At 39.3% G+C, this 27,052-nt stretch overlaps 1 protein-coding gene across 3 annotated transcripts in view; it reads right to left on the bottom strand.

Annotated features, from left to right (window-relative positions):
* Positions 1-22,764: 22,764 nt before the first annotated feature.
* Positions 22,765-27,052, bottom strand: part of ERCC8 (ERCC excision repair 8, CSA ubiquitin ligase complex subunit) — a 32,998-nt gene continuing 28,710 nt past the window's right edge. For all 3 annotated transcript variants that reach the window (XM_027671614.1, XM_027671615.1, XM_027671613.1), the window contains exons 11-12: positions 24,832-24,918; positions 22,765-23,134 (exon numbers count right to left, since the gene is read on the bottom strand). In XM_027671614.1, coding sequence (XP_027527415.1) covers positions 23,066-23,134; positions 24,832-24,918 — 156 coding nt within the window. In that variant the 3' untranslated portion in view covers positions 22,765-23,065. The remainder of the gene's footprint in view (positions 23,135-24,831; positions 24,919-27,052) is intronic.

Below are 27,052 nucleotides of genomic sequence, written 5' to 3'. Positions count from 1 at the left end.
AGGCTGTCCCGCACCGCCGCCGCCCAGCTCGCACACCGACCATGCGGTGGGTACGCTCCGGAGGCACCAAGTCGCCGGCCCCGGCCCTGCCGTCCTACTGAAAGGGTCAGACGGAGCTCGGGCCCGCCAGGACACAACACGTAGCAGCCCGTGGCGGGAGGCCCGTGTCGCTCCTGCTCCGCGGGATGCCACTGCCCCCGGGTCCTGGAACGTCCTCTCCTGCCACCGGGTGTCAGGGCTAAGACTTGCAGACCTTCGTGAGCAAGTCCAGAGAAGGCCTCGAGGATGATCGGAGGACTGGAACACCCCTCTATCAGTAAAGGCTGAGAAAGTTGTGGCTGTTAAGCCTGGAGAAGAGAAGGCTTCAGGGAGACCCTATAACGCATTCCAGTGCCTAAAGGGGGCTACAGGAAAGACGGAGAGGGGCTTTTAGCAAGGACATATAGTGATACGACAAGGGGGAATGGCTTTAAACTAGAAGACAGAAGGTTTAGATTAGATATCAGGAAGAAATTCTCCGCTGTGAGGGTGGTGAGGCACTGGCACAGGTTGCCCAGAGAAGTTGTGGATGCCCCATCCCTGGAAGTGTTCAAGGCCAGGTTGGATGGAGCTTTGAGCAACCTGGTTTAGTGGAAGGTGTCCCTGTCCACGGCAGGATGATTGAAACTAGGTGGTCTTCAAGGTTCCTTCCAACCTAAACCATTCTGTGATCCTATGACTAGGGAAAAGACAACTGGTTTTTTACCTGTTGCAATACCCACTGGTGTAGTGTTCAGGGGTTCCTCCAGATGACTCTAGATTTCAATCTCACTAGTGCTTTCTGCCAGCATGCAGGAGTACAAATTGCAATGTGGCTTCTTGACACTGCTCCAGGATTGGTGGCAACTAAATGTCACTCTAGGCAACACCAAGAAAATTTAATAATTCCTTGTTTAAAAAACAAAGCACAACTGGTCAGCTTTGGCTCAATGCTTTAAGGCACACTCCCACCCCAAAAAGACAGCAGTACTCCTCTCTTAGAAGATATTTAGGATGAAAGTAACACTTTCCAGTGACTCCCATCTAGAGAACTATGGGGCACAAAGAAAGGTGATGGGGAATCCTAGTGTATAAACAGGTGCTCCATTTAGTCCACAGAAGGCTAGAAATTACAGCTTTTTGAGATGGTTAGCATGGAGAGGATAGCTCAAGTCAATATAATTGGCAAAAAACAAGCAGTAGGGAGAGGATATGAAGGCAAATTGAACAAAAGAGGCAAACTCATTTGATGATGTACAGAGACGAGATGAAAGAACTGTGAACTGATGCTGTGAAATGAACACATGGTCAATGTGGAGGGGCAGAAGGGGTGTCTGAGGTGGAGGACAGCAAGAAGATCTGAAGTTTGAGATTACAAGAGGCATAACCAGCATAGAAAGCTTGTTATAAGTGTGGAAATATTATGAGAGGCTGACAGACAGATGGTGGGATGTAGAAACATACTGTGTAACAGGGAATCTGCAGAACCTCCATATATCACTGAGCAATTGATTAGGGTGGAGATTAGGAAGAGGACCTTGTCCTTTTGGATTTGTTTCATGGTTCTATTGGAATTGCTAGGATTATGACAGGTGAAGAAATCCTGGGAGTTTTGAAAGAGCATCTTAATGAGATCACTGAGTTTGGCCAAAAGGGATATGTCAAAATATGATAAACCATTAAGCAATACTGTATGTCTCACGTAGGAGGGGAAAATCACAAAAAAAAAAAAAAATCAAACCAGTCCCTTCTCCCTTCAGCTTTTGGAACAGAACATTTTCTTTTAATTCTTCGTTCAAAGCCATTTTTTCCAAAATATTAGCCAAGAAAAATTACAAACAGACCTTAGGAACCAGCACATCCCTGCTCAGGCAGAGTCCTTGTGAGCCTTAAGAGTAATAAGTTATCCACAGGGATGTGGCTATGTGGCTCAGCCAGCAACTAATATTCCTCGTGTTGCAAAATCTATTTTGCCATGCCTGATAGGGCTGCCTTGGCTGAGACAAAATGGGACACTGGGGTGCATAACAATAAAAAGTAAGTAGGTTACCTGTACACTTCAAAATACAAGACTGTTGTCATTAATGGGCAAAAAAACAAAACCAAAAAATAACCAAATAAAACAATAACAATGAGATGCAAGCTAACAGCTCTAACACATTTGATGCCAACAGCGTTTGCATCAACAGATTTTCTCTCTTTGGAGTCTGTAAAGAGGGTAAGAGTCCTTGCTTTCCATGCACTTCAGGAGCAAAGGTAATTTGAATCATCAAGCAAGTCTGTGAGGGTTGGGAGAGAACAGAAATAATGGTTGACTGGTTCAGGGCAGGTAAATGATTAACATGCATCAGGGGAAAGGCAGCGTGAAGGAGACAGCTGTGCCCTACACACAAAGAAAACAGAGGCACACAGCAAGTCAGAGGCATTTACATTGTAAAAGACAGAGCTAGAAGCAAACAGGTTTTTTCAGTGCTTAGCATGTGAAAGCTGCATATGATATTTACTGTGAATTTGAGTTATCTTTAAAGTTCCCTACATTCCCCATGCAATAACAGGGCAAGCAATAAAGGAATATAGACACTGAAGACAGCTCATCGGATTTTACAAGATGGTAAATACTTAACTAATGGTCTACAAAGCACTGTGCTTGCCATGAATACTGCTAACCAATGCTTTTTCTTTTTTGTGGCCTTATTGGAATCCAGGTAGCTCATATGCTTTGAGTCTTTTAGAGATACGTACTCTTCTCTAGGACTGTATTTGAAGCCTCGAATGGCTTATTGGCAGGAGAATTGCAGGAGCCACTCCCTAGTCCAGCAAAAGTGTTGGGTGCTTTTGCTGACACAGTACAAGGTAATCATCCCAAGAACACCAACAGATATCTGCACACAAATCTTGAGGAGATGCAAGTGTAACCCAAATCTTGTTTGCAAGCTTTGCTTTTCTGGAGAACATCCAGTTTGCCTGTGCACCAGTACTGATCATGACAACTGCCAAACCTGTCCCAGACAGGTTCTGCTGCAAGTGGCCTGTCTCCCATAGCTGCCATAGCACAGAGGGCTGCTGTGTTTGGCAGCTGGACTGGTGACAAAAGGGACCTCTATGCCCTTTCTCATTTTCCAGTTGGAGTTACTTTCAGACTTGGCTTACTGTTTACTGCACAAAAATTTGCTTTTTCTGCCTAGTCCTCTGAGCCAGAACAGAGCCTTTTGTGTAGCTGAAGCATTCTGCTCATTTCCCTGCCTGGGTCTGTTCCAGAAAAACAGGCATGGGCCCTTGTGTAATGCTGGCAGTGACCTTCCAGAAACAGTTTCCACATGGCAGATGAATTCCTCCTAAGACATGTATCATCAGTTTTGCTGTGAGAGGTGAGAGGATGACTCAGTCCTGCTCATCTCTTTACAGATGAGCTGAGTTTTGCAAAGAGGTTTCTCCCTCCCTCTATGGACATATACTGCAGGTAACTGTACAGAAGTGAGTAGTCACTGCTGGTTTTGCATGGCTTCTGGACACAACAAGCCCATCACAAACTACTGCAGTATTGTCAAGTCAGCCTGTTTCAATAGCTACCCATTTACCTGCATGTTAAGTTCCAGTTTTGCCATTTGAACAATAGTGAAATTGATAAATTCTTGGAAATATGACAAAGCTTTTCAGATAGGGAACTTTCCATATAAACTCACCTATCTCAATTAACCATTAAAACCATTCGGTCCATAAAACAATTGTTTTACTGTTATGCATCTGAGACTGGTTCTAGGCAGGAGTGAAGGAAGAAGCTATCCCAAAAGTAGAGTGAAAAATGTCTATTGCAAAAGTAGAAGCAATAATCTGAAGTATATGAAAAATGTCATTAAAGGGGATGTTTAACAGAGTGTCATGGTGTCATATATATATATATGATATACATATGTGATAAATATATACTTTCTATTATGTATGTATATATTTAAAAGTTTCTGTATAATGCATATAGTACATAGATATGCACAATATACTGTATTTACAAATAAATTTAGAATGTGTAGACACACACATGATATAATACACTTTATTATAAACACAGTGTGGTTCTCAAATAAAAACTGGTAGTGACACACCTCTTTGGAGCGTATTGCTTGAATGTAGGCTGATTGCAACTCAGTCTATAACAGGAAGGAGAATTAAATAATGTGCAAATAGTGCATTGCAGTCAGCCAAAGAAGACTTACGAGAAAACCAAAGCCAGCACACCTGGCCATCTTATTCCCAAAAACCGTAATCTTGCATCACCAGACTTTTCATTTTAGTCTGTCCCATATCTGAAAACAATATATGAAAAAAAGAGCCAGACAGTGGCTGCTGTGGAGCCCACATCTTACAGCTTTTCAAAGCTGAGAACTCTAATTCAGATGCTATCTACCAACTGTTTTGTTATACAAAATTTCTAGCTAAATCTTTCATAAGTCAAATTTTAGCTGTATATGTTACTGTTAGTGATGGGAACAAATGTCTTATTCTGCAGGAGTGCACACAGGCAAAGCTAAAAGAGGTAGCCATCTTTTCAGGATGCTAGAGGGTTTGTGAGGTCTGTTTGTTGTAGCTGAGCCACAACAGTATGTCATAATCACAGCCTAATCCATGAGCTGGATGCATAAACATGTCTCAAAAAATCAGTTTCTTTTAAAGAAGAGTGTTCCATGACTCCAAAAGGATTCTAACATGTGTCATTAAAAAACTAAAAGTCAATAAAAAAGTGAATGCTAACTTCGCAGAATATCTGCGCTGTGCTGGAGAGGCTTTAGTTGGCCAAGGTGGCAGGTGCACGCCATGGTGCAATACACTAGAAGGACAGAGAGCTCTAGAAAGATCAATAACAATAAGCTGCTAGTACATACTACACCACCTCCGAATCAGAATAATCAATGAGGATTTTTCCTTGATTTAAAGTCTGTTTCGTGCTTGTAGAAACAGGTGAGTTAATGAGGCAAACAAAGACAATCCAGCATAGCCTATAGAAACTCCTTGGTGCTAGTAAAGTCTTAGTTGTCTGTGTCATTACCACATTCCATGTGCTGCACAACATCTGCAAGGGTAGGAGTAAGATCTTAGGTATAGAGTTGAGTAGCTACTGATTTGCACTTTGAACACAAAAGGAACAGACTCTTTATCCAAGCAGCATGTGATGACACAGAAATGTATAAATAGCTGTATCGCTCACATAATTTTCCTATTTACTCTGTAGTGAAAAACTACACTCTGTGAGCTCATGGGCTGCCATGTTCCCATGAACAGAAGGGACATGGATGCCTGTCAAAGAGTTCACTCTGCTATGTTCAGTGCCCATGCAAAAACTAATTTTGCCAGATTCCAGACATTTTGCTGTGAGAATGCATTATAAGGATGTTACGCTTGGGTTAAAGAATGAGAAGAGATATTCAAATCTGAGCCCTTGAATTGTTTCATTTGTTTCATATTCAGACCACTAAGGCTCAGAAAATAACTTATCAGGAAACTGAGTATCACTGTGAGAAACAGACATCTACAAAACTTCTGAGAAAGCTATAGAATGCTCACCTTGTCCAAAAGTCAACCAGCTACTTTTTTTCTCCTGTCTCTTCTCATATTTCTTATGCCAACATCCATAAGGACTCCTATGAAGGCTACTAAATTGCAGAATCTTGCTAACAGCAAAACAACACCTCTTCCCTTTCTCTGCCAATCTCTGAGATATGAACAAAATCAAAAAAAGAGAAGAGGGAATTTTACCATTAGTTATAACAAATCCACAGTCCATTCTGCCCTGACAGATATGACAGCACTCAAAGAATGCAAAATTACAGTAAAATCATACCAAGAAGTTACTTTCTAAAATTGCTTCTTGATTGCATTACATGTGATTAACAATACATTGTGGAAACCTAAGCCTGTAATGGATTTCCACTTATTTATTTATCTATTTTTATACAACGTACTGCAGATGGGATTCAGAAGAAAAGCAGGAAAATAAAAGCAAAGAAATGGATAATCAAGACAAAGAGGTATTCAACTTCATTTCTGTTATGCCTGGTTGGAGTTTCCACCTGATTTCAGACAAGTAGCTTTGAAACTGAAGATACCTACTCATGCTCAAGGAAAGGCAAACCACAGAAAAACAGCTGTGTGGCAGACATGCTGTTCAAGATACTCAGAAAAGGAGCCATAGGCAAGATATATTTCAAATGGATTAAAGTACTGCCTCTTTCTTAGTAAGAGCTCCAATAAATTTAGAAGCAACCAACCAATAAAGTGTAAGAACTTGGTAATTTAGATTAATTTTTAGATAAGATGCTAAGAATAGGTTGGGAATTTCAGCAAATTTTGAATTGTGTGGCATGATAGAGGAGTCTTAGTAGCTTGTACTGTGTTGTCACAGCTAGCTGACACATGTAAACAGGATGGTTTTGAAACTGAGACTCTTCATTGTCAATATGCCTGTGAGACAACAATTCCTGAAAAAGAAATCCCATAAGCCAATTACTAATCAAACAAACAGAAATCTGTATTACATTTCATAGCCAGTTACAATTCTGTGGCCTTTGAGAACACAGCTGCGTTGGGCAGGGCACATCTCCAGGATGAAGGACCACCACCTCCCTAAGATCCTGCTTTATGGTGAACTTGCCACCGGCTGCCACAAGAGAGGAGCCCCGAAGAAAAGATACAAGGACTCCCTGAAACAACATCTCAGCCTTGGCCACATTGACCACCATAACTGGTCTACTCTGGCCTCCAATCGGGAGGCCTGGAAACACACCATCTATAACACTGCTGATGCTTTTGAGAAAGCACGCAGGATCACCCTTGAGGAGAAAAGGCAATGCAGAAAGAATCGAGCCTTGCAGAATATACCAGCTAAGGAGTCTTTCTGCTGTGCCTTTTGCAACCGGACATGCCTATCTCGTATTGGCCTTTTTAGCCACCAACGCGCTTGTAACAAACGTGGGTAGAGCCCTTCCCAAATCTTCATTCACAAAGCCTAGCCATGAACAATTCTGTGGCCTCCCACACATATAATACTACCACAGATCAGGTATTTTAAAATAGGATTTTGAAATTAAGGAAAAAGAACAAATGACAAAATAAAAGCAAACAAACCCAAAAGAAAATTAAAAATGCTCCCAGACAAAGAAGAACAAAATTCTTCACTCATGTATTTGTTTTTCTAGAAATATTTGCAAAAGGTATGAAGGAGATCTTCACTTATGATGCTTCTACATCTATACATATGGACACTCAATGGCTTTCCTTTATGAAAGGATGCACTGTGCAGGTCTGCAGTTACATCCGCAACCTATTAGAGTCACAAAAGCCCATCTCACTCACCATCCTGCAGTGCATGTTCAGATGGCACAGGTGTGTTGCAAAGCAGCAGTGGCAGTCATGAAAATACTGGAGAAGTTATAGATTTGTTTTAATCTGGAAAATGAGAGAGCACCATATGCCACCCTCCGTAGAAAGGGCATTTATGCTTCTCTTTGGAGTGAGGTAGACACTGATCAGAACAGTTAAGTCAACCAGATGCATGGTAAGATCTTACAAGGACCAACCTGCAGCATCTTAAAGATATTTTTTCCTAGTACAAGTTGCAGTCTTTCATTCCCTACAAAAACAAGCTAAAACTGGCAGGAAAAACAGCAAATAGGGCAAATGAGTACAACGAAACTTTTGGAATACAGTAAGAAACAATTTCTCATAGCAATACTATCCTTGCAGAAACCAGACCCATGGTCTTCCCCTTCCTCTTGGGCAATAAGTTCATGCCATGGAAATAGGCATCAAGAATATACTCCTTTCTTGCATCTTCTTTCTCTCTTTGGTACCTTTTATACACTCTCCAAGGGTAGCACAGAGTTTTAAGACTTCAACAAAACAAAGTGAAAATAAAATCACATGCTCAAATACCTCAGATGTGCTCAACATTGACTTACATGAAACTATTTCTAGTTCTCTCCAAACAAAAATTTTTGATCCTGCCTACACAATTCTGACCAACCAGCACAGACATGCACACACCTCACTAGCTTTGCCTCCATGAGGAAGAAGACAGACAGTGTTCATAACACAAACTTTTATTCAAAGCATTTCTTGTTGTATCCCTCTTTTCTTTAGCCTTTACAATCAAACCTGACATTTTCACAGGAAAAAACTGAGCCACCACAATGCCCCAGCAAATCAACACAAGCCTTCCTATTGTGATTAAAGTTCTCCTTCTAGAGGATACACATTTACATTTTACTATCACAGGAATTCAGAAAAACATACCTGAACTCCTTTTATTCTTACCAGTTTGAGTGTCTGTAACCATAGCAACAGCAAACTCAGAGCAAGGAACTAAAGCCTTCCTCAAGGGCTGAGTAAACACTCTTCAGTTTGCCTAGCCTGACAGAGCTGAGCTGTACTTAATTAGCACCATGGCAGGAGGAGAGGTGACAGGAGAGGAGTCAACCCCATGAGATTATCGAACAGTTGCTTGGGCTGTTATTTGTCTGGGCACCACCTTCCTTTGGGGATTTTACTGGCCTGGCTTTGTTAGTGCCTCCTGGAAAAAAACCCTGCACACCCCTTTGCAGGCCGATACAGATTCATTTGCTTTGCCACATTATCCTTGATCTTTCAGGCAGCCATGGTAGTATCTTTCAAGCAGACAGTACCAGCAAGCAGCACTACTGCTGATACAGATGTGAAATGCTTACAGAGATATGTTAAGTCATCTGATTTTTTTACAAAGTGCTTCAAAATCTTTTATTCCATTCCACTCGCCATAAACAACACTTGCAACAGTTCAGAACAATGAGTTTTGCACATAAAGATGTCTTTTTTATCTTTCTAAAGGAGGGCAGCAGAGTTATTTCAGTGAGGCTCGAGGCCAAGCTTAAATATATGAATAGTAACATGACTGGAAAAAGTCATTCTGTCTTGGAGAATCTGTTGGGAAACCTGATGTGTTCTCTGAAGGAGTCTAAGGCCTGTACTGAAGGAATATGGGGAAAAACACACCAAACAAACTAGTGAAACATATAGTCTGAACTCAGTGAACCAATAAAAGATTACTGTCTGTCTATTCTAGCTGAGAAATTAGACTTGTCAGCAAGAGACTTTAAATGCAACAGGGCACGTCTTTGCTACAGGGTATATCCCAGGCCTATATTCATGTTGAGGACCTTTTCCCAGGTGGACTTCTGTCATCTTCCGCAGCTGCAACTGGGCAACTGCATGGGGCAACCTTATGTCTTACAGTGCTCTTCAGAGTGGTGCTGTATTTCTGTCTCTCCTCCAACTCCTTGTTTAGTGTTCAGACTGAGAGTTTAAATAAATCTAGAGTAAAATGTGGAAATGGAAATGTTGCTTCATATCAGATGGAAGAGCATTATTTCACTCCGAGGTGTAGGTGGGAGCTCAGAAAAAAATCATAGATTGGTTTGGGTTGGGAGGGACCTTAAAGATCATCTAGTTCCAACCCCCTGCCATGGGGCCCCTTTCACTAGACCAGGTTGATTAAAGCTCCATCCAACCTGGCCTTGAACACTTCCAGGGAGGTGGCTTCCACAATTTCTCTGGGCAACCTGTTCCAGTTCCTCAGCCCCTTCACAGTAATGAGTTTCTTCTGTAAAAGTCCTCTTAAGGGTGCTTGTTTTCATATCGCCACCCATTTTGACATGCCTTTACACTCACTGTAGAGTAGCAACAGGCAAAGCAATAAGCAGCAAGAACAGTTCAAACAGAGATTGGCTAAGATTAATACAGCACACTGAATCTTATTTTAAAATCTCAGCATTTCCAAAAAAAAAGCTGCACTTGCTTGATTATTGCCGTTGAATTAGTTGTTACCTCTGCATCAGTCTACGGCCTGTTATTATGGAATAATACATAATACATAGTCTGATGTATATTATGGACATATGGACAAATTTTGAGAGCTAAATCTTCAGGGAAGTTTGCAAGACATACATTCATAGACCAATTCAGCACCTGAGGTACTGTTTTCTTGGTGCATGTGACACCCACAAACACATAAAATTATGATGTCTAGAAAGAGTATAGGAAAAATTATGTATTTCTAGAAGTCAAAAATTTCTCTTAAAATCTTAACCACTGAATAGGAGAAATCTAAAAACTGATGCTACTGGTCTTTTTCGGTGATTCTGACATGGCTTCTCAAGTATTTCTAAAGAATATTCTGCAGCTTTCTCCCTACTCTTTTCCCTTCCTGACAAATATTGTTTTATAAGAGACTTATCATGGCTGAGGTAAACCATTATTATATTTATCATGCTTACTTTTCTATTTAGAGACGTAGTAAGAGATCAAAATGGAAATTTTAAACATAGGTCAAGGTTTTCAGAGACATTCTTGAATGCAGCTGAAATGTCTCTCAGTAGATATAATGTAATTGTAACCAAAAAAAAGGCTACATTACTTACTCTTGCTTACTATTCTCTCTTTCCATTTTTAAGGCAGCTTGTCTCTTTGTCATGTACTGAAGACGAGGAAAAGAAATTACCTCCAAGCACCTTTGTTTTTTCTGGTGGCAATACTTTCATATGTGAAGCCATACAGGAATTAGTGCTTTGTCAGGACATGCCCTCTAATCCTCTGGTACAAGATTCTGCAAATCACAGAGAATACTGAAAGAAATCATCCTACCTACTCTGAATTAATGTAACAACAACCACAACATAAATTAAAAAAAAATAAATTAGAAATATCAACATCATTCCCTTTCTCCCACTCTCTTTTTGGTTGTCAGTTGGGTTAGTTCTTGTCCTAGGATGTTTGGTCTTTGTTCCTGCTCGAAGATCCACATGCTTCCAGATCACAAATTAATATACAATAAAAGTAATTACTTCTTTTTATGTTAGAAATTGAATAGCTACTTGAAATTTCACTGAAATGCCTAAAAAACCGAGAAATTTCAGTCTAGTTTAATTCTATTTAAATGGTTAAATAGTTTCTACCATCATTTTATGATGAGATATAAATAAATATTTCAATATCACTAAAAAGAGACTAAGCAAAATGCCATGTAGGAAACTTCTCACTGACATTGGAAACTGCATTTCATAACCTTGTATACACGAAAGGTCAAAATACCTGTTAATCCCGGTAAATCCAGGTAACATTGTAAAGTCGTGAACATTTGGACCATGTTTGGTCCAAATTCAACATGTGTAGATACTTTTTGGAAAACTCCTATCAGTGCCAGGGCATTGAGTTTCCTTGTCTGAAGCAATATTGTGTGATCTAAAATAATAATTTCAGAGCTTTGCTTTTTCAGCTGCAAAGTATGTCATTGTATTGGTTTTGAATGGTCGAGTTTTGGTAGCAGGAGTGAGGGTCTACAGGAGTGGCTTCTGTTAGAAGCTGCTGGAAGCTCCCCGGATATCTGACAGAGCCAATGACAACTGGCTCCAGGATGGACCTGCCGCTGGCTAATGCCAAGCCCATCAGTGATGACAGTAGCACCTCTGTGATAATATATTGAAGAGGGTAAAAAAAAGATATTGTGCAGATGTAATTGCATTCAGAGAGCAGTGAGAACATGTGAGAGGAACAGCTCTGCAGACATCAAGATCAGTGAAGGAGGAGAGGGAGGACGTGCTCCAGGGAGCCGGAGCTGAGGTTCCCCTGTAGCCTGTGGTGCAGACCATGGTGAGGTAGCTGTGCCCCTACAGCCTATGGAGGTCCACAGGTATGCAGAGATCCATCTGCAGCTCAGGAAGGAGACTCATGCCGGAGCAGGTGGGTGCCTGAAAGAGGGCTGTGAACCTGTGGGAAGCCCATGCTGGAGCCGTCTGTTCTTGAAGGACTGTACCCTGTGGAAAGGGACCCTGTTGGAGCAGTTTGTGAAGAACTATAGTCTATGGAAAGGACTCATGCTGGAGAAGTTCATGGAGAACTGTCACCAGGGACCCCACACTGGAGCAGGGAAAGGACTCCTTTCTCTGAGCAGCAGTAGAAACAATCTGTGAGGAACTGACTGTAACCCCCATTCCCTGTCTCCCTGCACCACCTGGGGGGAGGAGGCAGAGCCTGGGAAAAAGGGAGAGATGCAGGGAAGGTGTTTTTAAGATTTGTCTTCTCATTATCCTGCTCTGATTTTATTGGTAATAAATTCAATTAATATCCCCAAGCCCAATCTGTTTTGTAATCAATGTAATCTCTTCCAGTCCTTATTTCAATTCACGAGTCTTCTATTTTCTCTCCTCTGTCCAGCAGCTTTGGTGGGCAACTGGCATCCAGCCAGGGTTAACCAACTGCAATCACCCTTTCTAAAAACCCCTTTTTCTTTTATGTCCCTTACCTGAGCCTGATTTCCTGCATTCATCCCTTTTCCTCTGTACAAAGGCATGCATGCAAGCTCCTCTCTTCCACTCTGAAAGTGCACAAGTCACTCTCAGAAAACTTACTAGAAACCTTCATCAAAATCAAAATGTCCAACAAATTGTGCCACTGAAAGACAGGTTCTTGCACTGGCAGTGAGAGGCATTTGTGGCTCCCCACATTATGTGGCATGACATTAGCCTGCTTTTGTGCCTTCATATCAACCCAATAAATGTGAACATGCTATTGAATCATTATGATAGCTGAGTTTCTCAATTTGCCAGGCTGGAGTCAAGTGTCAGGGAAGTGTGTGCTTTTTCGCAGATGGTTAATCTTTACTAGTTAAAAGGTTTTTAGATTAGAGTTTCTGCAGAAAAAAACCTTTATTTTTCCAAACAGGCTGCAAAGAAAGGTGGGGAGGAAGAGAATAGTTTAAGGAGAGAGATAGATGAGGCAGAGAAAAAGGAATGAAATAACCAGAGCGAAGTGGGAGAGTTTCCCTATAAACTCCTTCCATTACACTGGATTAGTTTTAGATTTTACCAAGACGGAGGAGGATTTTCATGCATGGAGAGTAAAGAAGCAACCCAGTACTGCACCAGAGCTCACTTTCTTGCCACCTGAGGAAAGGTGAGGCAAAGTAAATTTTAGTAATTTTGAACTCTACCACCCAATTGCCAAGGACATCCCTGTACCTGAGTGGCCTGTCTTTAAATTAACAGCGAGGGGTTCAAAAACTGCAGACACTGGTGGCTGCTGTGGGGTAGCCTAGGCAGGCAGAGATGGTGGAGACATAAACAGGGCTGACTGTCTCTGATTTTGTCATCTCTGGTAACACCTTTGTCTTCTTGAATAGGTGACAGCTCTGAATGCGATAACATTTGGTGGATTTGGAATAATACAGAACATCTACCTACTTGTAGATTTCTGCAGAATCTAATCAAAGAACTTTTCTCTGCTTTGTGCAGCATGAGCTCAGATTTTATAAGGTTTGAGAGAACTGTTATTTTCCTCAAAGCATTTTTGCCAATAGCTTTTAACAAAGTCAAGTGTCTCTGTCAAGGCACTGTGATGCCATGTTACTTACACATTCCCTGTATTTCTTGGCTAATTATCTTGTAATAATTTATAGTACATCTATGGATGCAATAAAATGCTGTTTTGTGTTTCTGCTAATGTCAGATATTAAATCACTCATATGTTTAATATACCTGTTAATAGTATTGAGTGGTATGAGACATGATACAATGAAGGAGTTAAAGCTTTAGGACAGCAGAAAGGAAGGGGAGTGGATGATGTGATCATGTAAAAGAAGCAAGGTCTAATGTTTGTCAGCTAAGGTTAGTTGTCCATTTTCCTGGTTGACAATGGCCTGTGGCTAAAAGCACAATGTGGAAACATGAAGTGGTAAAATCCCAACTCTGCAAGGAGCAAAGCTTGCAGCTCTGAACCATGGAAACTTCCATCTTAGACATGGTGACAGGAGACAAGGCAGTGAGAATATTTTAAGAGAAATTAATTCAGTTTGGACTAACGAAATGACACTTAAGAAGTGATGGGGTGAAAGGCAGAAATGTTAATTTGGGTAAAGAAAGATCATGGAGAAGTAGCATCTACCAATGAGAATAAACAACAAAGCTGGCAGCTGGTTTATATTGCAGAAAACTATAAAACTGATAAATACTTTAATAAAGCAATTAGTAGTAGTGCGGATGATTTTCAAAGATTTCTGTAATACTTAAGTTATACTTTCATTTAAATAAGTCTCTTTAGATAAACCAGACCTTGAACATTTATGTAATCACTTTTGTTAATGACTGTAAGATTTCAAGAAGCTGCAGTTGACTGGGGAAAATAATGAACATAGATTAATTATAAAATGAAAATAATATTTAAATGCCAGGTGTTCCAGATAACACTTTTCTACTGACTTTAATGAATAAATGCTCCAAGTGTGGGAACTAATGAGCTGTTACTCCATAGAAAAATACTGCACTAGGTCCAAGCAAGTTAACAAGCAGCCAATGTTATCCCAGAAACTGCATGTATTGGTTGACATAGGGTTATGAAAAAGCTAATGAAACCTCTCTCCCATTTTCCTTACTCTGTGGGTACATTTCTGTTCAAACACAGTCAAATGACTTTCAGATCAAAGCTCTCATGTTCTTGTGCTCAAAGACTATTTGAACTAGCAAACCACCATATGCACGCAAGCACGTACCCAAATGGAAATGGAGAAGAAAGGGGAGGACAGGTTCAAGGACTGCCCAGAGAGGTTGGGTGATATTTCAAAAGCAAACAGAACTACCAATTTTAAGAAGAGCTTGATGAAAAATATTGGATGAGTAAAGGGTTGAGGACTTTGGTATGGAGACAGGCCAAGATTAAGTCCTGGCTTGGAGCTGTGTGGGCATGGCTGTGTGAAGCAGAGAAAGGAGATGCAAATTAACAGTAAAGACTATGAACAGCATGCTGGGGAGACAGGGAGAGGAGGCAGGAGCTGGGGACCACGAAGGACCTGTATTTAATTCACCCTAGGTAAAGTAACAGAGACAGACGGGAGATGGAGCAGTGTGAAAGGCACTGCTTTCACAGCTCCCATGCCCTGGGCCACATGGAGCAGGACTTTCACTTCCGTGTTTGGAAGATCACAGCACTATTGAAGTGAGCACTGTCCTTGGTGACACACCAGTGTACCGTGGAGGATTGCTGAATTTGCACCTGTGTGTCTTGTGGCACAAGCAGGGGTCTACTTTTCCACCTGTAAACTGGAATGGCTCCTTTGTTTCCTTCCTCTGTGTGCTGGTTCTGCCTGGGGTAGAGTTTGTTTTCTCCATAGCAGCTTGCATGGAGCTATGTTTTGGATTTGCACTGGAAAGAGGGTTGATAATACAGGGATGTTTTAGCTGTTGCTGAGCAGTGCTTACACAGGGTCAGGGCCTTTTCTGCTTCTTGCCCCATCCCACCAGCGAGGAGTCTGGGGGGCACAAGGAGTTGGGAGGGGACACAGTGGGGACAGCTGACTCCAAGTGACCACAGGGATAATTCCCTTTCATATAAGCATTGCGCTCAACAATAAAGGTAGAGGGAAAGTGAGGGGGAGGAAGGGGGAACATTGGTCAGGTGGAGGTAAGCAATTGTTTTTATTTGCAGCAATTATCTTTCTTGGGTTTTTTTTTCTACCTCTTTGTGGTTTGATAGGTTTTTGGTTGGTGGGTTTTTTGGGGTTTTTGGTGTGTGCTGTTTTTTCTTTTTCCTTTTCATTACAACTTAAAATTATATTTTATTTAAATTATTAAACCATTCTTACCTCAACCCAGGAGTTTTCTCACTTTTACCCTTCTATTGTCTTATCCCCTTCATCTGCCAGTGGGGAGAGGGACTGAGCAAGCAGTGGTGTGGTGCTTACTTGCTGGCTGGGATTAAGTCACAACTCTCTTATTCTTCCTATTCCTGTCAAGCTTAGTGCTTGAGCAGTCTTGTGAACTACTACCCTTTGACTTGCATAATTTTTCCTCTTTCTGGCAGGGAAAAAGCTTTGCCAGCACAGTTTTCAAGGCCACTAGAATATATAATAAACTTCCTTACTGATATGAGATGTACCAGTATGACCTTATACCTATTTAGGGCACACAAAGCAAGCCTCCTAAGGTATTGAAACCTGTAGTCCAAAACAGGAATTCTGCTAAGCAGAAATATAATTCTTATACCACGGAGTTCTGCATTTCTCACAGGTATCCACATCTAATATAGTAGCCCATTGCTGAGTGTTATTTAAATTACTTTGATATACTTCATTAGTCAACCTAAACTTCAATAGTTATCCAGAGTGGCAGAACAGGATGAAGCAGTTGTTTCAAACATTCATTTAGGCCCTCAGGTAAATTAGCTGTCTGCAAAACAATTAAGTGTTCTAGAAACTTTCTTTATAAACAATGATGAATAGTGTTCAGATGGCAAAGTTCCATGCAACTCTAGATATTTTTTTTCCTTGGGAAACTGTTTATGCACTAGCCTGAGAAGTGCAATACATTCCAAGCACATGCCAAATATGACCATTTCCCACAGGAGATGTGTAGAACTGCTCAGTCCAAGGCTCCTGTTGTACTAGTGACAGTGTAAAACTACAGAACAGCTCAGACCATTTGGATACTTAACTTAGGTTCAACTCTGATAGGCCATAGTGCATGGTTCAGGTAGAAAACTATATTCTTTGGGGCCATATACGCCACCTGGAAGAACTAGAGATGGGCAAAATCTATTATTTTATAAAGTCTCAAAATTTTTTTTTGATCTTTACTAGCATGAGAATCATCATCAGCTGATTTCCTGTGGTGTTAGAGAACAGTGTAGGAGGTGATAGCAACCGTAATTAACTGTTGAGTAACACAAGACACTCCCTACTGACTGCCACAAAACATGAGAACCTGATATTCTTAACATACACCTACTCTCTGGTGCATCTTTTATCACAGCAAACATGGGCTCCCCCAATGGCTGTGTTCATTGTGTCCTTTGACACAGTGTACCTACAGAAGATAGGAAAGAAGCACATCAGCAAAGCTCTGTCAAGGTGAATTAATACAGCGTCCCCAGCCAGGTACATCGGCGTGTGGTGGAGCTGCTCACAGAAGCTGAAGTTAACAGCTCTGTACCACACTGCTGCCTGCAGAACAGATGCACTCTAAATTCGACAAAAGGATTAACTCTTTTTCTCTCTTCTCGTTCTCTCTTTTCTCTTCTTCACAGGCTCCCTCCCTTCCTTAAAATGGCAATGACATGTTCAAGATCCACCATACAGACCAAGATCTATTTGTGTGGATGAAAGTAAAACACTGCAGGCAGGCATTAATAACTACAGTTCCTTCAGAGGCCATCCTGAACTACTAACAGAGACGATTAAGAATCAGCTTTAAATTTTGGAACTGGCTGGCTGCCAAATTTAAGTTTATTCTTGCCAATGATTTCCAGTAAAAATACATTTCTTCTTCTGTTATGAATATTTTTGAGCTGGCTTTTCTAAAAATATGATTCCAAGTTTTATTAGAATATTTTAATAATTATTTTGGAGGCTAAGACCTTTTACTAACATAAAGTATCCTGTTAAATAAATGCTTTGCAGTCAATAGAAAAGGACAATGCTCAGTATCTTCCAAATGTAGCTGCTGAGAACAGCAAAAAAATGTTTTCTCTGCCCCCTATGTTAATCTATTTTGTACTGGTGGCCTAGTGGTTAGCATGCGGGACTCTCACCGCTGCAACCCAGGTTCGAATCCCAGTCCCCCGGGCAGATGGAGCCCGTTAGCCCTGTGAGGCCATCCATCTATGAGAAGGTCACTCTAAACAAACCTACGTCCTGAGGACCTCACTGCCATTGTCCAAGCTTGCTTGGCCCCGGCAGATGAACCTTAGGATTAAAGGGTGGGCTCAGTTCAGCGCAGGCTGTGTCTCACCTAAAAAATCCATTGCGCAGGCTGGAAAGGTAAAAGACCTTTCCCAAAATCTTCGTTCGCGAAGACTGGCCATTATTTTATTTAAACAAAGGCATATACCTATCATTTTTGTTGCTGAATACATTACCCTGTTCTTGCTTAAGCATGCTACTCTAGATTGCAAATATATGGTTGTAAAAATAACTGATTTTTACATAATTGATTAAAACTGCTGATTATAATCTCCAATTTGGCATAAGGAAATTTACTACAAAACCTGTTTAGGACTGCAGATGTATCTCTGTCCCACACCTGTAAGAAAAGGCTGGATTTCCAATCTTCCAAGAGTACAGACCTCAGTGACTGACTGAAAGACTCATTCTTAGCACAAAGCTAAAATATGTAACTAAAAATATCTTCATTTCTTTCTGCCTTAATTGGAAGGCAAATGGTGATAAAATGAAAAATAAGAACAAAGCTGTGTGCATATGCAATTAAAACATTCTTTCATATGTAAATAGAAACCTGCCTTCAGAGTCCCAAATATTTTTTTCCAGTCTCTTGGGCTTGGTGGAATTTTGCAGAACTGGGTGTGGTTAAGGGTTCCCAGCATGTTGGATGACATTGGTTAGTTGTCATCTGGGCAGAGCCCGTGGGCTGGTGGGTAAGGCTGACTACACACACAGAGATATGATTAGAAGGGATGAAGTTGTGGGGAGTAGTTATGCACCTGCCTGAATTCCTGGCTCCTCAGTCATCCGTTTTTATCCTCCATTCCCACTGTTTTTATAAAATAGACTAGAAGAAAGCAAAAGACGGGGGAGGATGGAAGAAGGCATGTCCATTTCATAACTCAGCCTTACCCACACAAAAGTACTTTATTGATATGTTTTACATACTTCTGTTTCTTTGGGTATTACAAGCACTAACTCCTGACCACTGAAACAAATATACTGCCTTCAAGAAGTCTCTCAGGTGTCAAAACCTTCAGCACATGTGTACTAAGCTAGTACTAGGCTTACCCATTCTCAGTGGCAGATCCCAGGTCAGTGAGCACTAAAGAGCATGCAATTCTCACCTACATGCACCAGACCATTACCTGCATGTAAAAATTAGGTAGGAAGAAAACCAAGAACTATCCTCCAATGGTGCCAAAGCAGTGGTATTTTAAATATTTTTATATCTTGTGTGCATAGACATATGTGTGTGTACATTCAAGGTAGGATAAGGACTATAATACAAGGATAAATAAAAGGTGAAAAACCCCATAACTAATTCTATTGATGTTCCCAAATCTAAGATTTTTTAAGGTTTACAATGATAGGGGTCTTAAATTCTAGGCCCTAACCTGACTGAGGAAATCATTCTTGATTTAAGAAAAACCAGATGTCTTGTGCAGCGAGAAGCCTGGACTGACTACAAACCCAAACAATGCAAAAAAAGGTGGCAAACAAATCCATACATTTTCAGACTTGTCAGTCTGTATGTAAGAGCTAGTATACCAGGGACACAACAAAGGGCAAAGGGAGGTAAGCATATGGTGTTAACTTGTTCTTCCCAGTACTTGAGAGTTAGCTATATTTACATTCATATGTGCTAATGCTTTCTTCCAGATCTGTGTACAGGAGGAAAAAAAGAACAAGGCTTTTCTTGGCTGTCTCAATATCAGATTCTTTCTGAGCATCATAACCTAGACATAAATAATCAGAGTTCTATCTTACTGTCTCCACAGAACTCAACTTCTACTTAAGCTGAAGGAGGCTTGTCTTAGGCTCTTTGTATTTCTTCAGTTGGACTAGCTTAGTCTGACTCCACTTCCTTAGGCTAGAAGGGAAAGGAAACTCTTTCATCTCTTGTAAGAACAAATAAATGCTTTTCCATCTTTTGCTACTGGCTGTATCAAGCTCAAAGAAAGTCTTCTAAGCAATATTCAATTTCTGGAATGGCCTGAAAAGATTAAATTCTCTAGAATCTAAAAGATTAGATTCTCTGTCCTCTCTGAAAGAATATGACTACTAAATCCCCGTACCACTACTGCAATAAGAATGAAGTTCATTACAGCCTAAGCTCCCTCCTTAAATTCTTAACTTTCTTACTGTTCTTAACAGTAAGAATCCATCTATCAGCTAGTTGGCTCTCAAGTGAATAACTTTATTTCAATATGAACACAGCACCCATTTCAACATATGACTGGATTTTCAGATGTGGTTTTTTTCTGACTGATGTAAGGATGGGAAGTGCAATTAAGTCTATACTATTCTACTTGATTCCTTTCTGGTTCTGAAAGAGCTCTGATATTATAAAAACACGTTATAAGCACTGAAGCAGAATAGGTATAAACAAAGGAGAAGACTCAGATTTAATTATCACATCTAATACATAAACAAGAGATTGCACGGTTGCAACTGACACTGTTGGCTTAGTACTTAATTCTTGGCAGTGAAAAACAACATACAGGATACCTTCACTGTCCTTTAAAAATTTTCATTTTGAAGATACTAACACTTTAATTAGAAATTAAGTACAGACACCATAAGATTGCAGCAGGCATAAACTACTTCTTTTTTCCTAGAAAAAGCTTGAATAATAAATTTACCACATCTACAGAAAATTAGAAGTACTGAAGGAAATCATAATAAAAATGCCATTCTTCAAAGTACAGTTTTCCTGGAAATTGGTGTTAGAGATGCTGGCTAGTACCAAGAGGTTTCAAGTCTTGCAAACTAAACACCACCTATCAGCTACTGCCATTATATGGAAGGTTTGCAGGTGCTAGGTTGTAGAATATGCCTGAATTATTGCTCATATTTCTCATTTCCCTCTCCAGAAACGCTTCCCCTTCCAGCAGAAGAAAATAGTCAAGAGAGAGAATAATCCCATCAACAACTGATACCAGAAGAAGATTTGAAAGGACTCCTGTGTACAAGATACTAGCTACTAGTAGGAGCAATAACCCCAGAAAGCAAATATTTCTATTCTCAACTGCTTGGGACACTAAACCCAGAGGTGTCTGGGTGGGCAGATATCTGGGCAAATAATTCTCAGCCCACCTCTTCTTGAGCTTAATTCCACATTGCATTTGTGGTGCTACTTAGGCAAACCTAATGTGTAAAAAGTTATTCAGCAACAGTATGAAAATGGGCCCCATAAAAGTTTGGAGGAAAACTTCCACATTTCCAGCTAGATCCCTATTCACGGTTCTGTCTGGAAAGGTTCCATGGGACATGGCCCTGATGAGAAGGAGAGCTGGTTGATTTTCAAGGATAGTCCAAGTTCACATGGGTGAGGAAATTAAGCAAAGGTGGAAGGATGTCTGCATGCATGAAAAAGGAACTCCTGACAAAAATCAGCATGCAAAAAGGAACCCATCTGGAGAACTGAATCCAGCTCTGTGGTCCTCTGTAGGGAACATGTCCCGAGGTGCAACAGGTAGGCACCGAAGCTAGGGGACATGCACAGAGACAGACACTCCTATTGGTTAAGAGTCACGTGGGATCAAGGTATAAAAAGGCGCGCGTTGTTTGAATAAACCTCTTTGTTTACCATCTCAAGAGAGCATGCCATGATTTCTTTATTATATAAAGGCAGCATGCCACGTGCATGCTACAGTCCTCAGCACAGGAAAGAGGTGGACCTGTTGGAATGGGTCTAGAGGAGGGACACAAAAATTATCAGAGGTATAGAATAACTCTTTTATGAGGAAAGACTGAGCGAGTTGGGGCTATTCAGCCTGGAGAAGAGAAGGTTCCAGGGAAACCTTATAGCATCTTTCATTAAGTAGAACAGGCTTATAAGGAAGATGGGGACAAATTTGTTCCCTTGTTTTTCCAATTTTAGAGGGGAGCAGCCACTCTTGGTAATAAAAACTAATATGGGGGAAAAAAGCAGAAAATGCTCTTCTTTATTCCTGTAAAGTGAGTGTCAGGTAGGTCCTTAACTGCAGCCTAAACTTCTGAAATTCTTGACCCTACAGCTATACAGTCAATAGTGATCTGTCCCAGCAAATACGCACTAAATATGAAGCTTGTTTAACTACAACATTCCCTTAATATGCCCACTCCTCAGCTGTTATTATTTTACAATGCTAGGCATACAGAATCTGACAGCCTGTATCTTGTAGAGATATCAAAATAAAGAAGCACAGTGAATTATTCTGTCATGCATACTAATGATAGAAATATCTCCACGCTATACAAAGATTAAATTATTACCTTTCACTTGTTTGTACAATGTTTTTCCCCTTTGTCTGAATTTGTGGTCTAAACTTCCGCTCTACTTTGGAAGGAATTTTTCCTTTGTAGAGCTGCATCTATGTCTGACACTAACCTTTAACTCAGCGCTCAGCTTGGTGACTACATTATGTCTGAAGCACAAACTAGTGACTGAGATGAGAATAACCCCATAAAATCCCATAAAATCCATAAAATCCCTCCCTTTCAAAACAGAGCAGGCATTAGGACCACAAAATGTTTTGAAACAGTTTTGAAGGATTACATTTGACATTCTTAAAATGTGATCCACTCTCTGCCTTGTACTGTACCTCAAGCCTGCTCTTCCAGGAAATCTTCAAGTTGGCTAGGGATGTGTGAAAAATTCATACATAAAAGACTGATCTTAAAAACCCCCTATAGGAGCAACAAAAACTCTAATTAAACTAGTTTCTATTCTTAACTTGCTGAGGCAGATTCAGACTACCTGATGGGGTCACCATATAAATACTTGAATAGAGTATATCTCTTTCTGAACTGAATACTGCCTTTATGGAAAAACATACAAAACTGAAAATACTAAAGAACAGGCACAAAAACCTGTTGACTCTCACAGCACATAAGCACTTGAAAATGGATTCAGTCTGCTCCACCTAGACACTGATAAAAATAAGCTGGTCCTCCTTCAGGCAAAATCGTCTGTATCATGCATCTTGCAAATGAAGGGATTATCTCCTCAAGTACTAGTGATAATAGAAAAAATGTAATATTGACTGGTCTGGAGGGCTTTTATTTTTTCTTTATCAACTGTTAAACACTGAATAAAGTATACCAATGTGTAAAGGTAAGTACAAAAGTCAGTATGAAAAAGTAATCCTTTAGACTTAACTCTAACAGTGACAAAAAACCACAGAGAACAGTGGAAACTTATTTCTGGAAGACCTTGCTCTAACAGAACTGTACCAAAAATCCAGTCGTGATAAATCCAACAATATCCAATTCTGTAGATAAAGTCTGTGAATGCAGTGCCTGAATGTCGATTTTATATCAGCACATAATTTAAATTCAGCCTTCATCGTCACTGCTGCTCCATGCATCTTCATATGCTGGATTTAAATGTTGTTGAGGCAGAGACTAAAGAAAATATAAATTATCAGTGTTTTTCTTAACTAAAAATACTAAAATCTTAAAAGTTCAAAGCTAAAGGCATTTTTTAAAATTACTCTATGTAGACAAACTATTCTGTCTCTCACGAGTACTGGATTATTTTTAACTACCTCTTTGGCCATTCTGCTGATTAGAGACAAGATAAATTATGAAAAGAAATAGTACTCTATTTAATTCCAATTTCGACAAAAACTATCTGGAGGAGTGACTGGAAGTATTACAAATGTTTGGTATAAAACATAAACAAATTGATATTACTATGTTTTTTCGTGTGCCATTGTTTTAATTTAGGTCTTAATTTCCTCTGCCCAGCATAACTGAGCTAATGTTATGGTTTCAGGAAGCAGTCCTGGCCTTTATCCATATCCAAGATCTATTTCTCACATCAGCCCCACTAGGATCCAAATAAACAGTTCGTGCAGCTATGCAGTGCACTGAATCACAATGACTTAGAGTAATTTTTTTTTATTTACTTCTATTCTGGGTTCAGATTCTGGTTATGCAAGCACTCAAGTGGCTGTTTTAACACATGAGAGCGAGCAGGATCAGTTGACAGCAGAACTACTTCTTACAGAGGCAGTGCTCATCTACAACATTTGCAAACAGCAGCTGTAGCTTAACAGATTTCAAAACAATGGCACATATTACATACTGCCATCATGTCAAATTTAAATGAGCAGTTCTAATCAGAGCTAGGTAAATAATCTTGTTGTGGGTTTGTTTTTATTTTTCAGACTAAGAAAAATACCGTTTACTCACACATAAATTCTCACTTAGAGCAAAAATGGTAATTTCAGGTCAAATGAACACATTTTGGGTTCAGGCACCTAACCTTTGAAACTCCCTTTTTTTGTAGGGTAGTTTTGAAATAAGTTGTCTTATAAAGCGAAGCAAATGTTACAACAAATTTATGCTTCTTATAATTTCCCCATCCAAAATAGAACAATGCAGAAATTTTAAAAAGTGACATTTTTGTATGATATGGGGCAAAACATTAATATATCCTCATTTTTCAACATTCGTAGAGTTTGCTAGACTCTGATTCTGTGAATGATTTCAGTTCCTTAAAATCTAGAATTTTTTCTGCTCAGACTGCTCACTGAAATTTTTATTGCCCAGCTTTAATACCGAGAGAGAGAAAGTACTCTCTTGGAAAACAGTGTTATATATGATCTTCCTGCAACAGACCTGGATATCTTGCCTCAGACACGAAGATAACCTCACTTAGAATGTACTTTATTATATTTCTGCATCAAAAATATTTAGGTATGAAGTGTGACATCCCTAATTACTGCTTAATGCACAATATATTCTTAAACAATTTAAAATACAATTGTTGGCACCTTTACAATTCCAAAATAGCACAAACTACAGAAAACAGTTTGGAAATAAAGGAAGCTAACGCAGAAGTTGAAAGACCCATAGCCAAAACAACTACTTTTAACGAAGTAGGAAGCTAGAAGTCTGCAAAAGACTTTACTAGACTATGAAAGAAAATATTCTCTCAAAACTGCATAACAATTAAAAGATTGCACGGAAACAATAGGTGATTCTGCTTTTAACTAGGAATTGTTACAAATTTTGATGGTGAATCACATACCTCATATTTAAATTCCACACAACAAGCCATAAAAAACTACAGTTCAAACTCCAAAATTCATTACCTTTTGAGAAATATCATCAAGAACTGGCTCTCGTGGAGCTGGTATCCATGCAAGGATATTGCAGTCTTTGCTACCACTATAAAGTTCCTTTAAAAAAACAAGCAAAAATTACTTTTGTACAAATTTACAGAATAGTGATATAAGTACAACATTGGGGAGAAAAAAGATATGGCAAGTTTATTTAAAAATAAATTCAAGCAGTCAATTTTTAATTTATACTATAGTTTTGACAAACAGTATTTTAAATAATATGCCAAAACAAAATGAATACATTTTTTTTTCTTTCCCAGACTGCTCACCAAAGCAGCACAATCAACATTTAAATGAGCTTTATTGCTTTTAAATACATTTTTCTCCTTCCTTCTCTCACATCTCCTGAAAATACACCTACTTTAACAGTTAGTAAACTTAAAAGATTATTTATGGAGAAGTAAAAAAAAAAAAGGCAAAAACGGAAAATATATTATTATAATTAAAAAATAGGAATAAACTCAAAAGAATCTAGCAATACACATTAGAAAAGTGCATATGTACAGAATAAAGAAGTATTAAATAAATGTAGTTTCACTATGCCTAGGGAAGAAAAAAAACAAATAAAGTAGAATTTGAAGCCTGTATCCTGTTGGAAAGGCACAGATAAGCAAGACCAATTCATTATTTTTAATATAAATAACTATTTTTATAGTGATGACTAAGGCCTGACATTCCATTGTACAAGGCACCCTGCAAACACATGGAAGCAAACAGTCCCTACACCAAACAGCTGAAAGTCAAATATATCATAGTTTTCTTATTTCTGTATTAAGGAAACACAGACTTCTCTATTACTTTAACCTGAGGAAATTTTGCTAATGAGAGATACTGCACCACCTTTACCATAAATTTTGCTCTAATAACACTTGTATTTTCCAAAGTGCTACTTAAATGAACAGACATAAAGATATTTTCATATGCCTTCAATCTTGAATCATCCTCTTGCATAGTATAGGCAATGTCTGAAAACATTTGAGCACTGCCATGCATCTAAACTGAGTGAAGCACATAAAGTATTTTCTTTGGTATTTAGGCTAACAGTATGAAACCCTTGGTTCAAATTGCTGGCTTTTACACTTAAACTAGCAACTGTCTGCATATGTGCTCATTATTAATACATGGATTCAACATAAGTTCAAAATATTATAAGAAGTCTATCTTTGCAGAAAGTCTCCTACATTATGTATAGTTAATTCTAAAACTGCATGAATTATGATGACATTTGGTGCAAAAACTTAATGCCTAATTCCTATAAATACTCATTTATGTGGGTAATATCACTCAATAGAACTGACATACCCTCTTTTCTAAAACTGGTCCTATGCATAAAGTTCTTTATCATAAAACACATTCAAGATTAGAGTTTACAGTTTTAAGACAGAGAACCACGCTGCTTAACTTGCAACTCTAAAAGATCTTTCCATGCCAAAATATATCCTTGTGAGCAATGTCATAGTGACATCAGCATACTTCTATTTAATCTTTTTTACCCCTTGGCTCATTTTCTGATCCTAGTATGGCAAGATATTCAGTTAATATCCACTGCATTGAGCAATACTTACAATTAAATATTACAACCTGAAATGGTGACTCACACCTCAAGTCAATCAAAAGAAAAGCTAGTCACTTCCATGTAGGATTATGGTGCAATACAGGATAGTCACATATATTGCATTACAAACATGCTCCATGCATGTTTATGGTATATTATATAGAAACACTGCAAATAAAACCTAATTTAACTTTCAGTTAACTTTACTTAATAGCTTACTACTGGATTTGCCAAATACCTTTGCAGATGTCACTAGCATTTCTTAAAGAATATGAGAAGCTATAATTTAAAGCAAAATTGCTTCCTGTTGCATACCTAATATTTTATGACATGTTATTCCTGCGTGATGCTTTACTCAATTTCTTTTTCTGAAAGGGAAATGCAGGTCTTGTTTGTTTACTTAAATTATTCTAAGCAGATAATACGGCACAATAGTATCTAGTGTATTACATCCAACAGCAAACATCATCTAAGATATTGCACAATGAAGATTCTCTTTCACACCACCCTTGAAATTACTGTCCTCCTATTAAATTAATGCCTCTTATTAGAGGGCCAAATTCTGCAGTTCTTATTACTCAAGCAGACTAACATCTTATTAACTTCACAGAGATATTTATGTAAGAATAGTTCAGG

This window comes from Neopelma chrysocephalum, unplaced genomic scaffold (assembly GCF_003984885.1).
Source record: "Neopelma chrysocephalum unplaced genomic scaffold, ASM398488v2 Primary Assembly neopelma1_97102, whole genome shotgun sequence".
Taxonomy (NCBI): Eukaryota; Metazoa; Chordata; class Aves; order Passeriformes; family Pipridae; genus Neopelma; species Neopelma chrysocephalum.
This window is presented reverse-complemented; position numbering and strand designations above follow the sequence as displayed.